The following is an 18426-nucleotide window of genomic DNA, read 5'->3' as shown; positions in this document are numbered from 1 at the left end:
ACACATCATATCTTCAAAAGCTTCACACAATTATTTAATAGAGTGCATTTGTGGGATCTTGACTTTTAGTGGTTTCTGCAGCTGTTGGGTACTCCTAATCCAGAGAATACTGTGTAAGATAAATATCTTAAGGATATACAAATACCCTTCTACTTTCTTATGTTTATCTACCTTGGAATGCTTAAATTTTGTTTTTCATAACATCCAGGATTTTTTTAATGGTAAATGATAAAAACAGTTACTATTAATTGAATAACTTCTATAACCATGCATTATTTAGGTACTGAACATAAAATGTTTTATGCAATCTTGTCATTCTACCAGATATACAAGTCTATTTACACGTGAGAAAACTGAGGCTCATAGAGGTTGGCAAAAGTCTCACAGCTTCTGAAAGGCAGGGTCCTGATTCAGCACACAGTTCAAGTGTAACACCACAGCTCATGCTGTTTAAACAGTCACAGAATAATGAGGTTTTCTCTGAGAGTTTGTGTCAGGAAAAATGTACCTGCTTGGATTCTTTAAAACAGAGCCCATCTATTGTGCAATAGCCAGAGGGCTACATCTATGAAAAATACAAAAATCATAATGAAACACTCAGAAGCCTGAGGACCTAGCGTGCCCAGGGAGTGGACTAGATCAGGTTGAGAAGTTTTGTTACATGTAGAGAAATAGCCCAAGTGCTCTGTGAGTGACAAAGATTAAATCACATCTTTCTTAAGCCAAGGAGATTTTAGAAAGGCGGACTCTATGGGAAATTCCCAAAATTCAAATGGAGGTGGGGTTTCCGTATTTGTTCTCTGCTGTCCTTGCTATAGGCTGTCAGGGGGAGAGGATTGTTCGGCAGGGGTAATCTAACATGAAAGCATGGAAAATGCAAGCGTAGAGTATGAAAAAAACGTAGCCCCAGCTAAAGAAAGCAAACTCAAACCCAAACCCAAACCTCGAACGGGTGGTGAGAAAGAATTTTACTAACAATTGAAAACGGAATCAGCCAGCACTGGACTTCAGGCTGTGAGCGTTCAGGCTGATTAATTGAGGTCAAGGTGGTGATGGAAATACCAGCTGGGGAGCATTTTGCCGAAAGATAAATTTGTCCCTGTTTTTCTCTGCAAGACAGCAGGGAGGTGTGTGTTTGGAGCTAAATTAATTTGATTTACATCATGCCATGGTAACTTCTGTTCTCTCTCCCTGCTGTCAGATATCTTAGCTGGCTTCCCCGCCCCCCCCTTCCTTCACCTCCTACACATTTCATAACACGAGGAGAAAGCACGGGTTGGCTTCGGGCAGAATTTAGAAATGGAATAACTTTAATTTGATTATTCTGCATCCAGCGCTATTGTCTCCTCCCCCTTTCCCTTCTTTCTTGAGGGAGAGAAGTTGTAAACCTGAGCATAAGTGTGACGTATTTTTATAATGTGCTTAATGGCACAAACTGCTTGACAATCAGAACTTGTTCCTTGTAGCAAAACCTGTCAGCTCACCTATCCTCCTCCTGTGTTTCTTCAACAACACTAATACTAGAAAATGAAGTTATAGCCTAGGATCCCGTTAGGACTTTTTTTTTTCGTGCTTTTTCTGGCTATGTAGCTTTCAGGCTCCGGGGGCCGGGCTGGGGGTCGCCTCCTCCGGGACCCTCAAGGTGGGGCTGGGCCCGGAGTCTGGCTTAGCCGAGCCGCCTGCGTGCCGCCTGCCGTCGCCTGCGCCGCCGGGACCCCTCCTGGCCCGTCGTCCCTCTCCCCTGCCAGCCGGGCGCTCTCGACCGGGCTGGATAAGGTTACGCCGAGGCTTCCTTGGACGGAGGAAGGGAGGCGGGTCCGAGCCCGCGCCCCGGCCCGCGTGGGAGTCGCCACAGTTGGCAGCTCGGCCCGAGGCGCCACCTCCGGGCTGCGGGTCGGCGCGTGCGGGCGGCGGAGCGCAGCCCCGGGCCCGGCCCGCCATGGCGTGGGAGAGGCTACCGGGAAGGGGCTGCGGTGCCCTGCACCGCTGTCTGCTCGGCGCTGCTCTGCTGCTCGGCCTGCGGCTCTGCACGGAGCTGCGGCGCGCCAGGGCCCAGCCCCCGGCCCGCAGCGGCCTGCCGGGCCTGGCCCCCCGACCGCCCGAGCCGTCCCTACCGCCCGCGCCGGCCCAGCGGCGCGGTGCCAGCCGGAGGCAGGTGACGTACGTGCGCAGCGGGCGCCGAGCGCCGCCGGGAGGCGGCGGGAGCGGGACGCAGGAGCCGGGCTGCTGCCCTCCGCGCGGGCGTCCCCGCCGTAAGGTCAGTTGCAAAAGATACAGTCTTGGGCCTTAGACCCGGATCCCCCTCCCGGTCCTCGCTACAGAGCCCTCATTCAATATTCAACCAGTATTTGCTGAGCGCCCACTGTGTGCCAGGCCCCCTGCTATGCGGGCATCCAGGAGGGAAGGACCAAGCCCTGCTCTCAAGGAGCTTATCTTTTGGGGAGGGAGGGCGTGAGCGATTTACAAGGCCAGGAAAAGAAAGTTGTGGTTTTGTTGATGTTTTGTGCCCCTCCCCGTTTTCTCCTTGAGGCCTGGACAAAGCTGGGTGGGTATCCACTGTGAATTGCTTTTCCATTCTACCTTCATCGCGGTGATGAAGATACACTTAGTCGAAATTTCCTTGAATTCCACCGCAGACTTTGGCAGGTTGTTGGGTGTGGGGTGAGAAGTCGAGCCCCCAGCACCACTTAATGGGAAGTTAATTGGAACTTGGAGGACTGTAGTAATAACCGGGGTTTTTCTTACAACACCAACAGTGTTGGTCTCACTCCCTCATTAACTTCTTGGCTCACACATTTAGTCCTTATCTTACTCAATTTTAACCTCTGATTGTTAAGCCTCTGGCCTCCTATCCACCTGTTGGAGCTCCGTAATTTACTTGGTATTTGGGAGTGAAAAGATTAAGAACTGCAGGTATGAGCTTGCCTGGTCTTTATACCCATCAACCCTAACAACGTCCTTTGCCTTGCTTTCCCTCTTTTCTTTGAAACATCCTCCCTGCATCCCTCCAGCTTCCCCACCACCCCACTATTGGGAAGAAAGAAAAACTCTTCCTTGGACTCTGCTGCTTTCTTTAACTTCTACCTTACTTTTCAATATCATGTCCACCAATTTCTACTACTGTTTTCCTTTCCCTCACTTCCTCTCCAAGCCTTGCCCTCTGTCTTTCCACACCGCTGCTGTCCCTGTCTAGGCCATCAGTGTTTATCTTCCTGGATAAACTCATATATATATATATATATATCTGAAACGTCATTTCCTATGTAAAGTCCTAATTTGCTTTTCTAGAAGAATGTAGTCACTTCTTCATGATACTAACGCACTTTCCATGATACCATGTTTTGTTAAAGGCTTTTCAACACTCTTTTGCCAAGGGCTTACCAGGTCCCCAGTGCTGCTTCAGGTGCTGGGGACACAATATGAGCTCAGAGTCTAGTGGGGGAGGCACACAGCACAGACATCCAGTACTGTGACCATTGCTATACTTAAGGTCTTGAACTCTGCCTGGGGAGTCAAGAAAGGCTAACCCGGAGGGGACCTTTGACCTAGGATTTGATATTTCTTAGGAGTTCAGGTTTTTTTGTCCCTCTGGATGTCCTCAAATGTTCCATCCTTGGCACCTTCAATCCCACCTTGCACTTGCCCTTTCACATCTGCTCTCAGCCTCCGTTGTTTCCGTTTCACCTGTTCAAGAATCATTCTTAAATGATTAGTCTCAGTCTCCACTTTAGATAACAGAATCGATAACTGGAGCCTGTCCTACAAATGGAAAGGTTTGAAATGCATAGACTCAGAGGGCTACTGGAGAGTAAGTTCAAATCCACCTCCTTTAGGAGGCTGCTGTAGTGATTCCTGCAGGAGATAGTGGTGGCTTAGATAGGATGGTTGAAGTGGAGGTGTGAGAAGTGGTCCAATATTGGATATATTTTGCAGGAAGATGAGAAAGGAGTAGGTTTTTTTTGTTTGTTTGTTTGTTTAGTTTTGTGTTTTCGGTGGAGTGGATGGAAATCAGGAGTTTTGTTTTAAACATCTTGAATTTGAGATATCCTTTGGACATCCATGTGGAAATGTCAAATAGGCAGTTGGACATATGAGTCTGGAGGTGGAGGAAATGTCCAGGCTGAAGATAGAGGTGTGGGAGTCATCAGTGTACAAGTGGTCCTTTTAAAGCCATGAGACTGCAGGAGATCATCTGGGCAGTGAGGGTGGCTAACAAAGACAGAGATCTGAGTCTGAGCCCTGGGGCTCAGTTTTATTAAAATTAAATTAAAAAAAAAGAAATATTCATATGGCTGATTCACTTCACTGTACAGTAGAAGGTAACACAACACTGTAAAACAACTATACTTCTCCCCCCCAAAAAAGGAAATATTTGCATCGAACCTTACATGTTGTAAGCATTCAATAATGGTAGCTTTAATTTTCACTAATCTGTCCCAAGTCTTTAGCCTCAGCCATTTGCTAAATGTCCTTTGTTATAACCTATTTATATTCCTTTGGTTTACACTGATGCTTTTACCCCCATCCTTCTTTCCTATGATTCATGCCCTTTCCACCCTTGAACATTCAGGTCAAGGATCGTGGCCTGGAAACCTTTACTCATCATTCCTACTTCCTTGCTTATCTTTGCCAGTTTGGGAGACAACAGAAGTGCATTCTGATTTGTGAGTTGCTTTGTACGTGTTTTGACCTAATAATCTATTTCAGATTGAATGTTTTGTCTGCACAGTTGTTTGTGATGGAAAGGATCACATTTCCCAAAGTGACCCTTAGTAAATGCTTACTCCCAAGACACCAGTAAGTAAAACAAATAAGAATCTTATTATTTCAACCTATTACGTATAACTCTAAGTGTCTTTGGTTAAAAATATATAAGAAAGAATTGAGTGAAAATAGCAATTAAAAATTACTATTTTTAAAGTATTGTTTTAGTTTTTAGCCTCTTAAAGAAAAAAAATTCCCTGGATTTTCTTTTCCCTAGCTACTTAGTTATTTATTTTCTTATTTTCAAGGTATACATTCTAAGCTTCCCAAATTCCTAGATAGTAGAAATCTTGAATTTATTTCATTTTTCCATTATTTCACAGTTGAATTAAAATGTTCCTCAAAACTGGAAAGACCAGTTATCTAATCTGTTCTCCCACTTCTGGGAACAGAGTGCAATGTCCCTTATCTCTCAGGGAACAAGTCTTGTTCCTTTTTAGCCTCCCATCAAGACAAGGTGTAATATAAACTGAATGCACAGTTAAATAATTGATATAATTAAAGTTTGGAAGCTATGTGTTAAACTCCTTGGATCCTATTTTATTTAAATTTTGTTTGTTGTGGATAATGATAAATAATGTTATTTAGGTTCTTGGTTACTTTGCCGTAGGCACCTACCAGATTGGTGAAGGAGAAAAAGTTCCATTCTATTTTGAGGATGGCTTTCTGGGTGGATGAGAACCTGCATGAAATAATTGGGTTGCTGAGTGTTTCTTGTCAACATGCTTCCTTTGCAGGTGTTAGAGGCTCAAAAATTTAGCAATTATATTGCCACTTTAATCATAGCTTATGCTTCTCTCAAAGAAAATAATCTATTATAAAAAAGAGAAGTGAAGTGTAGTTCCGGTATAATTCTTTTCCTCTTTTCTCATCCCCTTCTTTCACCAACCTAAGAAAGAAAAAAATAGCTCTAAATAGTAAATCTTCTTTCACATCAGGGGTTCTAATCTTACAGCATTATGAATTGAGGACAAATGAGACATGATGGATAAATAGTGTCTTATGTGATTACGACTCCCCTGGAACCCATATATTTTTGTATATTACAGAGGCTTTAAGCCTACAAATACCACTATAATTCTATTTCATTCCTTTCCTTTCTCTCTGTTTTCTGTCTGTGTTTCTTTATGGTTTTTCTTTCTTAAACAGATGTTTACTATGATTACATGGGTAAAGTTATTCTAGGGGGCATTAATAGAGGACTAATGATGGTCTTCATGATTTATGCTTTTTTCTACAATCTTGGGTAGATGTTTCTTTTACACGTTGGCAATCCACCTAAAAGACAGCAGCAAAATATATGTCTCATATGCACAGGAGAAGTACTGTTGACAAAATAATTAATCAGTGGTCTATCTAAGAAAGAAATGGAAAATTTTATTTGAGCCAAACTGAGGATTATAACCCAGGAGACAGTCTCTCAGAGAGCTCTGAGAACTGTTCCAAAGAGGTAAAGGGAGAGGCCAGGATATAAGTGATTTTAGAGAAGGGCTAAGTGCAATCAAGCACACAACTTGGTGAAGGGTTACTATTATTCGTAAGGAACAGATATCTTAGTTAATGGTTTTAGTGCTTTTCTAAGTATGGGAAGATGAAAGAAACTGTGTTCATGAATTTTCTCCTGAAAATATCTATCTGAAGGCCTATTCTGCGGGTTTTCTCAGAGCACAGTGCCTCATCCTGATTTTGCCCACAATTCCTTTCTCAGGGTGTATTGTAGGTCAGTGACTGCAGTGGCTAATAACTTGATTCTTGTAGAACTAGATGGTGGGCAACATTGTTTATTTTACAATCCCCTCCCTTTTGGTCTTAATTCTGACCTAAGTTTGGGAGGCATTTCATGATCAATTTGTCTCACAGCACTAGGAATGCGCATTCCCAGGTCAGTCAGGGATTTCATTGATAGGCTATTCAACATGCTGTTACTAGAGTAGGCCCTGTTAACAATAGTCAAAAGCCTCTGGACTACTTGTCTTACTAGTCTGTTATAGTCTAGGAAATGCTTGCCTGTTGTTGCTTTTTCTTATATCTAGAGTTACACTATTACAATCTGTGATCTTACAGGACTATATATTTGGGCATTTGTTTCAAGTTGCCTCATCATCATTCATTTTATTGGAGGCTCCATCACACATTTGGCAGTACAAGAAACAATTATCTTGTAAAATAGGCGGACTACAAGTAATATAGCTAGTAACATTAATAAGGTCCTAAGTAAGTATTTAAGCTAAGAATTTACATTAGTTGAGGCCCAATATCTCCCCAGGTCATCTGACCCAGTCTGTTCTGTACCAGTTGCTATCTTTTAGGGAAATGATATATTAACATTGTACATAAAGTTCACCAAAAAGTCTGCATGTATAAGGTGAGTGGTGGGTCATCGTGACCTTTTACAGGATTGAGAAAGGAAGTTTAACTTCTAAGGAATTACATGGCTGGCTCCAGAAGAAGAAAAATTGATCTTTATGGTTAAGCGGGTATTTCTGCCATTGGGGTGGTCTGGTTAATGTATAATGCAGATGCACAGTGCACGCTGGAAGGAAGGGAAGAGGTCCAAACAGGCAGAGAAAAGAATCTTATGTTTAAATTTTTCTCGTATTGCCTTAAAATATGAATTTTGTTTCATTAGTATTCATACAGGAGACAAGCTTCCTGAAGAAATTTTCTTCTCTCTTATCGGATGTATTTTGCTTGACATTTAATATGTTGGGTAGAAAAGTGACTTCTGAGTCACAGGCCTACAGAACCCAGCAATGTGCTGGCTTGGTTTGTTAGTTACAGATCCTTTGGAACAATGTGTCAGGGGAAAAAAAGTGCTGTTTCCTCTTCTGAAAAACCATATGGCAAAAGTTAGTCTTTCTTCATCACTTCTTGTTATCCTCTTAGTTTTCTAATTCCATGATTGTCATCAAGAAGGAGGAAAAATGGCATAGTATGCCCCTTGATATATCCAACTGCCTTAAACATTATTCTTCTTTACAAAATACTTGAAGGTAGGTTTGAATTGCTTGTAAAATATGGCCCAGCAGTAGTTTCCAGCTGCTTAGGTTTCTGCTGTATCCCTACACTTCTGTCCTTCAAGAACAACATTCATTAATCCTCTCACATTGTCCTCAGGAGGCAAAGCATTTTCATTTTAAGCAGTCGTTGAGGGTAATTGAATGTGCTCCAGCAATATGTGGGTGTGAAAGAGCAGTTGCTTAGTTTCGCAAAGAAAAGCAGGTTCTGATGAAAACTTTGATGTGCTGTAGGTGGAGAATAGGCTTCTGCACTCCTTCCAAACCCCGCAGTTCCTCAGAGAGCATTCTGTGGGCAAAGAAACTGCTAATGGAGGCCCCACTGTTTTCAACAATTGGTGGTGGAGATTTTAGATTTTTTTGTGTGCAATTTGTCCAGTTCATTTTCTCCAAGGAACAGAAAGCCTTATTGGTTTTCTCGAATTGGATTTCATTTTTGGTCTGTGAAGAGAATCAGAGCTGTGTAGTTAAACTGGAGACTGTTAAGAGTGGTAGACATTTGATTTTTTTCCATCTGTGTTATGACACCTTTGGAGTCCTTATAAGGAGTTTGGTTCTTTATTCTGTGATTCATAGAAAGTAACAAGTGCCTGCTTCATTTACCATGAGATGCTAGCGTTGATAAGCTTCTCTAAAAGCAGCCCCTGAGTCCTCTTAGATACCTCACATCAATCCCATTAATGACCTGTAGAGTTTTCTGCTAAAACAGGGTGGGAAAATTTGCTGTCCAAGAAGCATTTTTATTCTGCTCGAATGATTGAAACAAAATTGAGTTTTAGCCTTTTAGTCTAGGACCACATGTAATTTAAACTAATAGCAAGGTGGCTTGTTAGTTTATGGCTCAGGGAGGTAAATTGGACCCGTGAAGAATTTTGTTTGAGCCACATGGTGTTTTTAAGTATCTAAACATAAATATCTTCAGATATGACATATAGTGTCCAGTGGAGTCCAGTTCAGCACTGTCTCCCTTTATATTATCTGTCTGATCTGTGAAGGCATTTGAAGTTTCAACCTCTGAGCCAGATGTCAAAATTTGCAATTGTCCAGATGAATGGATAAAAAAGATGTGGAACGTATATTCCATGGAATATTACTCAGCCATAAAAAGAAATGAAAGTGAGTTATTTGCAGTGAAGTGGATGGATGGACCTAGAGACTGTCATATAGAGTGAAGTAAGTCAGCAAGAGAAAAACAGATACCATATGCTAACACGTATATATGGAATCTAAAAAAAAAAAAGGTTCTGAAGAACCTAGGGGCAGGACAGGAATAAAGACGCAGACATAGAGAATGGACTTGAGCACACGGGGAGGGGAAGGGTAAGCTGGGACGAAGTGAGAGAGTGGCATGGACATATACACTACCAAACGTAAAATAGATAGCTAGTGGGAAGCAGCCGCATAGCACAGGGAGATCAGCTCGGTGCTTTGTGACCACCTAGAGGGTTGGGATAGGGAGGGTGGGAGGGAGATGCAAGAGGGAGGAGATATGGGGATATATGTATATGTATAGCTGATTCACCTTGTTATAAAGCAGAAACTAACACACCATTGTAAAGCAATTATATTCCAATAAAGATGTAAAAAAATAAAACTATTATCTAAAAAAATTTTGCAATTGTTTTTCCTAAAAAGTGACAAGCGAGGTTAATGCTGCTAAGCTCAATGGTAGCATGGCACATAAATACTTAAATACACAGAAGCTGAAGGTCCTTTTAAGTCATTCCTAGTCAAGAGAGTTGAGTTACCTAAGGCTAGAGTTGGCTATTGGGGAGAGTAAGATTATAGGGGAGTGTACTTAGTTAATACAATATTCTTTTGGTTATAAACAAGAAAGATGGACTCTGGCCTAGCTTAAGCACACACACACAAAAAGAATTAAATAAATGTATTGAAACTTTGGAATTTACCACTGAATTGGAGGAAGAGTTAAATGATCATGCTGTTGAGGAGAGAAAGAATAGGTTACTCTAGAATTCCCAGCTTTCTTTGGGCTTCTCCCTCCAGGGCCACCACAATAAGACTCACCTCCCTCAACTCCTGGGCTTGGTCTCTTAGATACTCACCTTGGGTCAGCCAGCACTAACCACAGGCCACAAATAGCCCAGCAGCCCCTGTCCCTGTGCAGGGAGCCATTTTTAGAGAAAGGAGAGACTTTCTGAGCACCTGGAAATAGAGTGTAGGTCTTTTTAAAAAAAAATAATTTCGGAGCTTAGCCTCTGTGCCTCTGTGTGTGCATTTCTTTATTGGTTAACTGCTTCTCTATTTAAAACTGTTAAAGATAACCTTACTTCCAAGTAGCACTCAGCAGTAAGTTGGTACCTTGTGCATACTTCTGATTTTTTATTCAGTTTGGTATATATACACAAGATCTATACTTAGGCAATATATATTTTTTTGGTCGTGCCACGTGGCATGTGGGATCTTAGTTCCCCAACCAGGGATCAAACCGGCGCCCCCTGCATTGTAAGCAGAGTCTTAACCACTGGACAACCAGGGAAGTCCCTTCTTTTGAAGTAAAACGTTATTTGTGAGGACTTTTGTGGAGAAGGTAAATATAATCAGTATTCATCCCGTGATCCCCATTAGGGTTCTCAAACCAAAGTTATTAGAATTTTATGTTCTTTGATTTTTTGTCTGTCAGTTCAGAAAGTTACTTTGCAAAAAAGATCTGAAAAATTCTTCAGAGCATCTGAATATTTATAGCCCTTTTTGCAACTGGTTGGTTTGGGATTCTTTAACATATGATTACTTCTGTATCAGGACTCTCTAGGTTGCAAGTGACACAACCCAACTGAAACTAGTAAAAACGGGTTCATCGGAAGGGTACTAGGGTAGAACTGAAGAAAGAGCTGCAGAAACCAGGACAGCTCTCGGAACTTGATTATGGACTAAAATGAGTATTGAGTACGTTAGTTATCCGTATTACCCATTACCAAAGGTGTAATGGGTATTTATCATTCTTTTTTGGCCACACCTTTGGATTCCCTTCCTATGTTTGAGGAATTCTCCACCTTTCTAAGAAAAAGGTAAAAAATAAATTTCCTTGGCCCTAAAGGGCATTCTTGTGACCTGGGCTTTACCATTCACATACACCCGCGTGAGAGTTTGGATTGTACTTCAGAGATTTGAAGAAGCAAGCTTCAGCACAAGGATCACAGAGCTCCAGGTTCTAGCAGAGGCATCCAGTGCCTAGGGTGGTGAAATGAGCCATGGAGTCTGTGCCCAGTGGTGCGGTAGTGCGGTCTACACTGGTGTCCACGGTGGTGTTCCTCCTGCTCTTGAGATTCTGTAAGCTAATAAATCTTTAATTAATTCCTTTTCTACTTAACTAGCCAGAGTGGTTTCTGTTGTTTACAACCAAGAACCTTGGCAGATCAATAAATTAGAATTGGCAGTTGGGAAGGTTACAGCTGTAGCTTTCCCTCTTCAATTTTGCTTGCTCTGTTTAATTCAGATTTTGGAACATGATGATTGGGGTCCAAGTGAACTATGGGCTAAGGGACCTTTCCCTGACAAGATAATAACATTTAGCACCAGATACTAAATCATACAAATCTGCTGACTTATCACTAGAAACACCAAGCCCTTTTTCACGGCACCATTTGTCTAGGGTATCGGGCAGGGGAGGCCAGTTTATGCTGTGATCACAGACAACCCTCAAATCTCAGGGCGCTTACCAACAAAGGTTTGTCTTGCTTATGCTGCGTATCCATTGCTGGTTGGCAGGAGTGGGGTGCTGCTCTATGCTGTCTTCATCCTCTCTCTGGACCCCAGTCTGGAACATTGCCTGTCACCTCGGCAGAGCAGTGAGTGCTCTAGAGAGTCTTGCGTGGCATTGTTAAATGCCCTGACCAGAAGCCAGATATAACACTCCTGCTCACAATCCAATGACCAGAGTTGTTTGCTGGGCCTTACCCAGTGCAGGAGGCCAGGGGTCTGCCATGTGCTCAGAAGTCAGAGACAGGAACTGTTTGGTGAGCAGCACTTACGGGCACCACACTATGGTAACACTTCAATCATCCGTATCTAAATGGACATCGTCTAGGTCATGTTTCATGCGTGCCATTTCCAGTGCCTCACTGAATCTGCACATTTGGCAGTATTGAATAAAGCATGCGAGGCTCTTTTCAGGGGATGTAGATCTAAAATGAAGCAGACATCTGAATTTAGCAGAACAGTGAAATAAAACAAGACGCGATTTACATCTTATAAACAGTGCTGTGGCATGTCCTGGAGTTTGTTAAGTACAGTGATTCTCGTTGACGTGTTTATGTTAGATTCTTTGTGCAGAGCAATGATGGGATGATGGTCTGCAGTTCTGCGGAGAAAAAGGGCAAGTTATTTGAATAAATAAAGCCATGAGTGTAAATGAACCGAAGGCCTCTGGTGAGATGAATCAAACTCCATGTTTAAATGCATCTTCATGGCAATCGCTTACTCATTTTTAGTTAGAGCAAGCTGAAAGACTTCCAAGCTTGTTTTCAGAATCTGGCCACAAATCAGAGGCAGTATTCATGTTGTATAGTGTTTGCTATTGCGCACAATGACAACAGTATTTTTAGTTTATTTTCCATCTACTTTGAGTGCAGCACAACAAATCAATTTAAAATCCTAATTAGGGCTTCCCTGGTGGTGCAGTGGTTGAGAGTCCGCCTGCCGATGCAGGGGACGCGGGTTCGTGACCCGGTCTGGGAAGATCCCATATGCTGCGGAGCTGCTGGGCCCGTGAGCCATGGCCGCTGGGCCTGCGCATCCGGAGTCTGTGCTCCGCAACGGGAGAGGTCACGGCAGCGAGAGGCCCGTGTACAGCAAAAAAAAAAAAAAAAAAAAAAAAAAACCCTAATTAGCAAAACACATGCCCATTGAGTGCAGAAGGATTCAGTCACATATGGAAGGAGACCTCTTCTTTCAGCAATTTTTGGGGTAGAATATAGAGAAGCCAAGTAACGCGTGAGATCCTAGGAGACTTATTTACTTGTATTTGCAAATGTCATGAAAACACTTCATTATGATGCATCCTCAACTCTAAGATGGGCTCGTAATTTTACACTTGAGGTCAGAAGTTTAAATTCTACTCCCCTACTTACTGGATGTGGACAAGTGGCATACCCTGTCTGAACTTTAGTTTCCTCCTCTGTAAAAATGTAGTAGTACTTAACTCATGAAGGTTAAAGGAGAGTGAGTAGGTGAAAACACCTGGCCTATGGAAATAGTCCTGTAAATGAAGATTGTCTCTGTTCAGCCTCGTATTGCTGGCTGTGACACTAGCCCCTGAATCTCAAAAAGGTATAGGCACGTGTGTCTGTGTGGTGTAAAGCACAATATTCATTGGAATTTTTAATACTTTTATTCTTGAAATTTAAAGCATATATAATATGCTGAGCCATCAGAGGTGCTGGAATATTTTTAATCTTAAATAAAAGCTAAAGTAAATATTAAATTTTTGTTAGCATTTTTATTATAAACTTATTCCTCATGTAACTCATTTATTATAAAATTGTTAAGACTTACTTTTTCATATAAGTTTGTGATTTTTTTTCTCTTAAATCCAGTTACAAATATCTTTTACAACATTGCTCTGTTAAATAATTTTCGTCCATGTTAGGGTTGACTGTATAAAATGTGTTTCCAAGCTTTCAAAATACAATTTTCACTCAAAAGAATGTTTACAAATCTCCTGTTAACTGCCGCTTACTGTAACTCTGCTGCTTCTTTAGTTCAGGAGGGGCCACTGGAGTAATTGTGGGTGAAAGAGCTAATTGCTAAACTGTTTTTCTGGTTCTGTCTTCCACATTTTAGTCTAATAATTAAGTGCGTATTATTCTACTTGGTACTTTGTATGCATTTTATTATTTTTATTTATTTATTTTTTTGCGGTACGTGGGCCTCTCACTGTTGTGGCCTCTCCCGTTGCGGAGCACAGGCTCCAGACACGCAGGCTCAGCAGCCATGGCTCACGGGCCCAGCCTCTCCACGGCATGTGGGATCTTCCCGGACCGGGGCATGAACCCGTGTCCCCTGCATCGGCAGGCGGACTCTCAACCACTGCACCACCAGGGAAGCCCAATGCTAGTATTCTTTCACTCAATTCTCACAAAAAATCTGCAAGGTAGGAATTGTCCTTATTTTTCAGATGAGGGAGCTGAGGCTAGAGACATTAATAAATGTGAGTAATACATAACTAAAAGGGATGGGATGAAGGTTTAAACTCACAATCCGTGACTCTTTCAATTTGCCCAATGAAATGGGCAGCTAACAACCAAGTCTCACGTCAGATAGATCATTTACCAGCTGAAAATTAAAATCTTCATGTAAACAAAAGACACCACAGAGTTAAAAGGCAAGTCATAGGCTGGGAGAGGATATCTGCAATGCATATCACAAATAAAGGATTAATATTTCAAAGTTTAAAAAAACCCAACAAAACAATAAGAAAAAAGATAAACAACTGAACAGTAAAACAAACAGGGCATTAACTAGGAGTTAACAGAGGAGGGAACCTGGAAGACATACATATATAACACATATATAACTATCAAATAACAATATAATATAATATAATTATAATATGGAAAGAGAGAGTGTGAGTGCAGAGAGATGATAAATCCTACCAATAAGCAGGATAAGCAAATCAAAACACAGTGGGATTATTTTCACCCCCAGTCATATTGGAACAGTGCAAAATGTCTGATAAAACAAAGATTGATAAGAATGTCGAGGAAAAGGAACTCCTTACTAAACTACTTTATCCAAAGTAGCTCCCTATCCCAGTTGCTCTTCTAATACCTTCTCTTATTTTCTCTATGGCATTCCCACTCTCTGATATTTTTTCCTTCTCTAATTCTTGTTTGCAGTTTCATCTCCTATGAAGGTAGGGGCTCATCTGCTCTGCTCACCACTCTATCCCCAGAGACTATGATAGCATTAGCACAAAGCAGGTGCTTAGTAAATAGGGCTGAAAAACGGTTATTTCAATCCGCTGGGGTACTAGACCAATGTGTTTGAGGAACATTTGGATCTTTCAAGAGCTTTTCTAAAGCCCCCTCCAGATCTCTTAATTTCTCAGTCAGGGTTTTACACCACAGACTCTTGGAACAGAGCTCCCAGTCTTGACTTTGCTTCAGACAACAGTGACTATACTACAGAGATTTGAAGCCACATCCAGCCTGTACCTGTTTTTGTATGGCCCATGAGTAAAGAATGGTTTTTATAAGATAAACATTTTCAGTTGACTTGATGTTAGGAAACACTGACTTTGAACCCCAATGAAGCAAAATACTATCCAAAAGTAATATAGTATATCTATGTTACAAAACATTCTGCACAATTTTTATTATATGTTGAATTTTATCAATAAAAATGTAGAAATTTATCTTCTCTCTTATTATGTAAGAATCTACTTAATATCCTTGATTTTGCCTCTTGGCTCCGCAAGGTCTAAAATATTTACTATTTGACTCTTTACAGAAAACATTTGCCAACCCCTGCTGTGGAAATAGCCTCAGGGCAACCTACACTTGCCTCAGTCGAGTCCACAAAACTCTTGTGCTAGAGTTTTGCCATCCTCAACATGAGAGGAATGGTCCTAGCTTCCAACAGGGATACTGAGAATATGTTTTGGTCCTCTGTAACCATTCATGGGAATGTCATCATAGTTACCCAAGGTCTTTGTTTTGAGACCACTGCCATGCAGTGAATGTTAAAATGGTTTAAATCCTGGTGTTTGCTTACTACTGCCTGTTACCCACCTTTTCTAACACACATGTAGATTTGTTGAGATTATATTGTGACAGTCAGATGACCATATTTTTTCCAGCTTCTGGGTTCACTCTTTAATACTTAAAATGGTTTGAGCCGTGTGCTGTGAGAGGTCCAGTACCTTTCCTCCCCTCAATGTTCTGATAATATCTGGGGCTTACATTTTCTGATCACTCTCCTAGCTAAGTGTTTTACCTCTGGCCACTGCTGTCTCCTCTCTGTTCTGCTCTGCCCACTTCTTTTATCCCCCAGAATGATGCAGGCATTAGTGAAGGTCTTAGGGTAATAGAGATGTCAGTGAAGTTCCAAACAGATTCAACTTAAAATTGATTAAAGATTTCTTGCCCATTGGGAATTTCTTACTGGCTGTCTTTTCTTCTTAGGCTCCTATACCATCGATCCTGCCTTCTCTTATCTACACATCAGTCCCTTTCTTCCATTTTTCAAGCCTTCAGACCATCACTTCCCATCCTATTCTCTTGAACTTACAGCAAACAAATCCCAAATGCATGTCATTTTCTTACTCAGGCAGTTTAGTTTTCTCCTCTCCTTCCAGGCCTGGCATAGAGATGAATTATACCACTCTGGCAGGAAAGCAGAATTGGTTGCAATCAGTGTTTGTTTTAAAAAATCATGTTTCCTGGGCTTCCCTGGTGGCGCAGTGGTTGAGAGTCCACCTGCTGATGCAGGGGACACGAGTTTGTGCCCCAGTCCAGGAAGATCCCACATGCCGCAGAGTGGCTGGGCCCGTGAGCCATGGCCTCTGAGCCTGCACGTCCGGAGCCTGTGCTCCACAACGAGAGAGGCCACAACAGTGAGAGGCCCGCATACCGCAAACCAACAGCAACAACAACAACAAAAATCATGTTTCCTACATCCTCTCTACTATTAGACAGTCTGTATAATGTGCTCAGCACAGTGCCTTGGATGTATGTAGTAAGCACTCATTACCTGTTGATTGTGCCAGCTTATGTCCAGTGCTGGTCCCCTCATCCTGGCTGTGGCTACTGCTGTTTTGTGATATAGGGGAAATATATTACTAGTGACATTTTGGGAACAGTAATATGTTGCTTCATGCAGAACTTCCTTTTTCCTTCATACGTGTCTTCATTACTTCCTTTGGCTTTTGGGGTCCCTGGTGAACTATATTTCCTTCTGTCTGCCATGGAAATTAGTTTACATAGAGGGTGCTAACTTGAACTTTAGAGTTCAAGAGTGCCTAGAAATGGCACACCTAGGAACATACCCAAGAGAATTGAAAACATGTTTGCACAAAACTTGTTTGAATAGTATAAATGAATGTTTACAGCAGCACTATTCATAATAGCCATAAGTTGGAAACAACCCAGATTTCCATTAAATGATGAATGCATTCACAAAATGTGGTATATCTGTATGGTGGAATATTATTCACCTATAAAAAGCATGAAGTCCTGATACATGCTATGATGTGGATGAACCTTGAAAACATGATAAGTGAGAGAAAAAAGTCACAAAAGGCCACATGTTGCATCACTCCATTTTAATGAAATAACCAGAATAGGCCAATCTATAGAGACAGGAGTAGATTAGTGTTTGCTAAGGGGCTGGGGGAAGAGGGGAATGTGAAATGGCTGCTACTGGAAATGGTTTTTTTTTGCGGTGATGAAAATATTATGGAATTAGTGGTGATGGTTGCCTAATCCATGTATATGTTTAAAAGCCACTTAATTGTTCACTTAAAAATGGTAAATTTTAGGGTGTGTGAATTATATCTCAGTTAAAAAAAATTCTCAGAAGCCCATGGAATAAATGGCAGGTGTGAAACCACATGCTTTGCTCTGTCTGGATAAAGGTAAATTAACTGTGAGAGAGCCCTGGGACCCCAGCCTGATGGTGCTCACTAATTGGCATGGGTGTGCTCAACAGAAGGGCAGAGTCCACATGCTTGCTTCTCTAGGAAGTACCTGGCTTGGCCTCTCAGGAGTGGTCACTTGGCTACTGGTGAACTGCATGGTGCTCACTCTCCCATCAGCTCCCCAGGCGTGGCAGACGCATTGCAGAATCAGACACAAGCAGCCGTACATTAGGAATCCAGGAGCCGGCTGTTTGCCAGATAAGGGGGAAGCTGAAGCTGCCATCACTGTGAGCTTGCTGGCCTCCTAGTGCATCAGTTTTTTTGTGCAGAGCTCTGACCCAGAGCACCAGGGGTTTGTCAAAAGAGGTGGCCGAGCACGGGAGCACCTGCACCGAGCCCACTGCACCTCTTCTAGGAGTGAGTTCTTCTGCTTAGGACTTCAGTTACCTTGGCTCTTTCTTTTTCTCACTTTCACCCACAGGACCCTTGTCACCTCATTCATAATGACTTGTGTGCCGGGAGCATCTTATACATTTTGGAGGGCATTTGTGTTAAAGGGAACAGCAGTTATACCAATACCTTGCTTTTATACAACTCTGCCCACCTTCCAAAGGCTTGCTCTGATGTTACCCCAAGTGGCTCTCATAGTAGCTTTATAAGTGAGATGGCTGTTATTTCCATCCCACCAAGAAAGAATCTGTTTAAATAATTAGTTCAAGGTAAATAGAGATTATAACCCAAGTTGGCTGAGGTCATATTTAGTATTGTTTCTACTATATACTATGGCTACCTCCATGCTGAAGTCTGGATCTCAGAAAAATAGTTGACTATTGTAGATGTTAAGTTTGAAACAAAGACTTCTTAGATATTTTTTCCAAGTCAAATAATGTATTTTAACATTTTTTTTTTTTCTTTTTGCGGTACACGGGCCTCTCACTGTTGTGGCCTCTCCCATTGCGGAGCACAGGCTCCGGACACGCAGGCTCAGCGGCCATGGCTCTCGGGCCCAGCTGCTCCGCGGCATGTGGAATCTTCCCGGACCCGGGC

The 18426-nt window shown here is 42.0% G+C and overlaps 1 protein-coding gene across 1 annotated transcript in view; it reads left to right on the top strand.

The window, feature by feature from the left end:
- Positions 1-1939: 1939 nt before the first annotated feature.
- Positions 1940-18426, top strand: part of METTL24 (methyltransferase like 24) — a gene marked incomplete at its 5' end in the record, with an annotated part of 111162 nt that continues 94675 nt past the window's right edge. Inside the window, one exon of the mRNA XM_082668892.1 lies at positions 1940-2257. Coding sequence (XP_082525018.1) covers positions 1940-2257 — 318 coding nt within the window. The remainder of the gene's footprint in view (positions 2258-18426) is intronic.

Source organism: Grampus griseus (genome assembly GCF_964374135.1).
Source record: "Grampus griseus genome assembly, chromosome: 13".
Taxonomy (NCBI): Eukaryota; Metazoa; Chordata; class Mammalia; order Artiodactyla; family Delphinidae; genus Grampus; species Grampus griseus.
The sequence above is the reverse complement of the archived record's forward strand: the minus strand, read 5'-3'. Positions and strand labels throughout refer to the sequence as shown.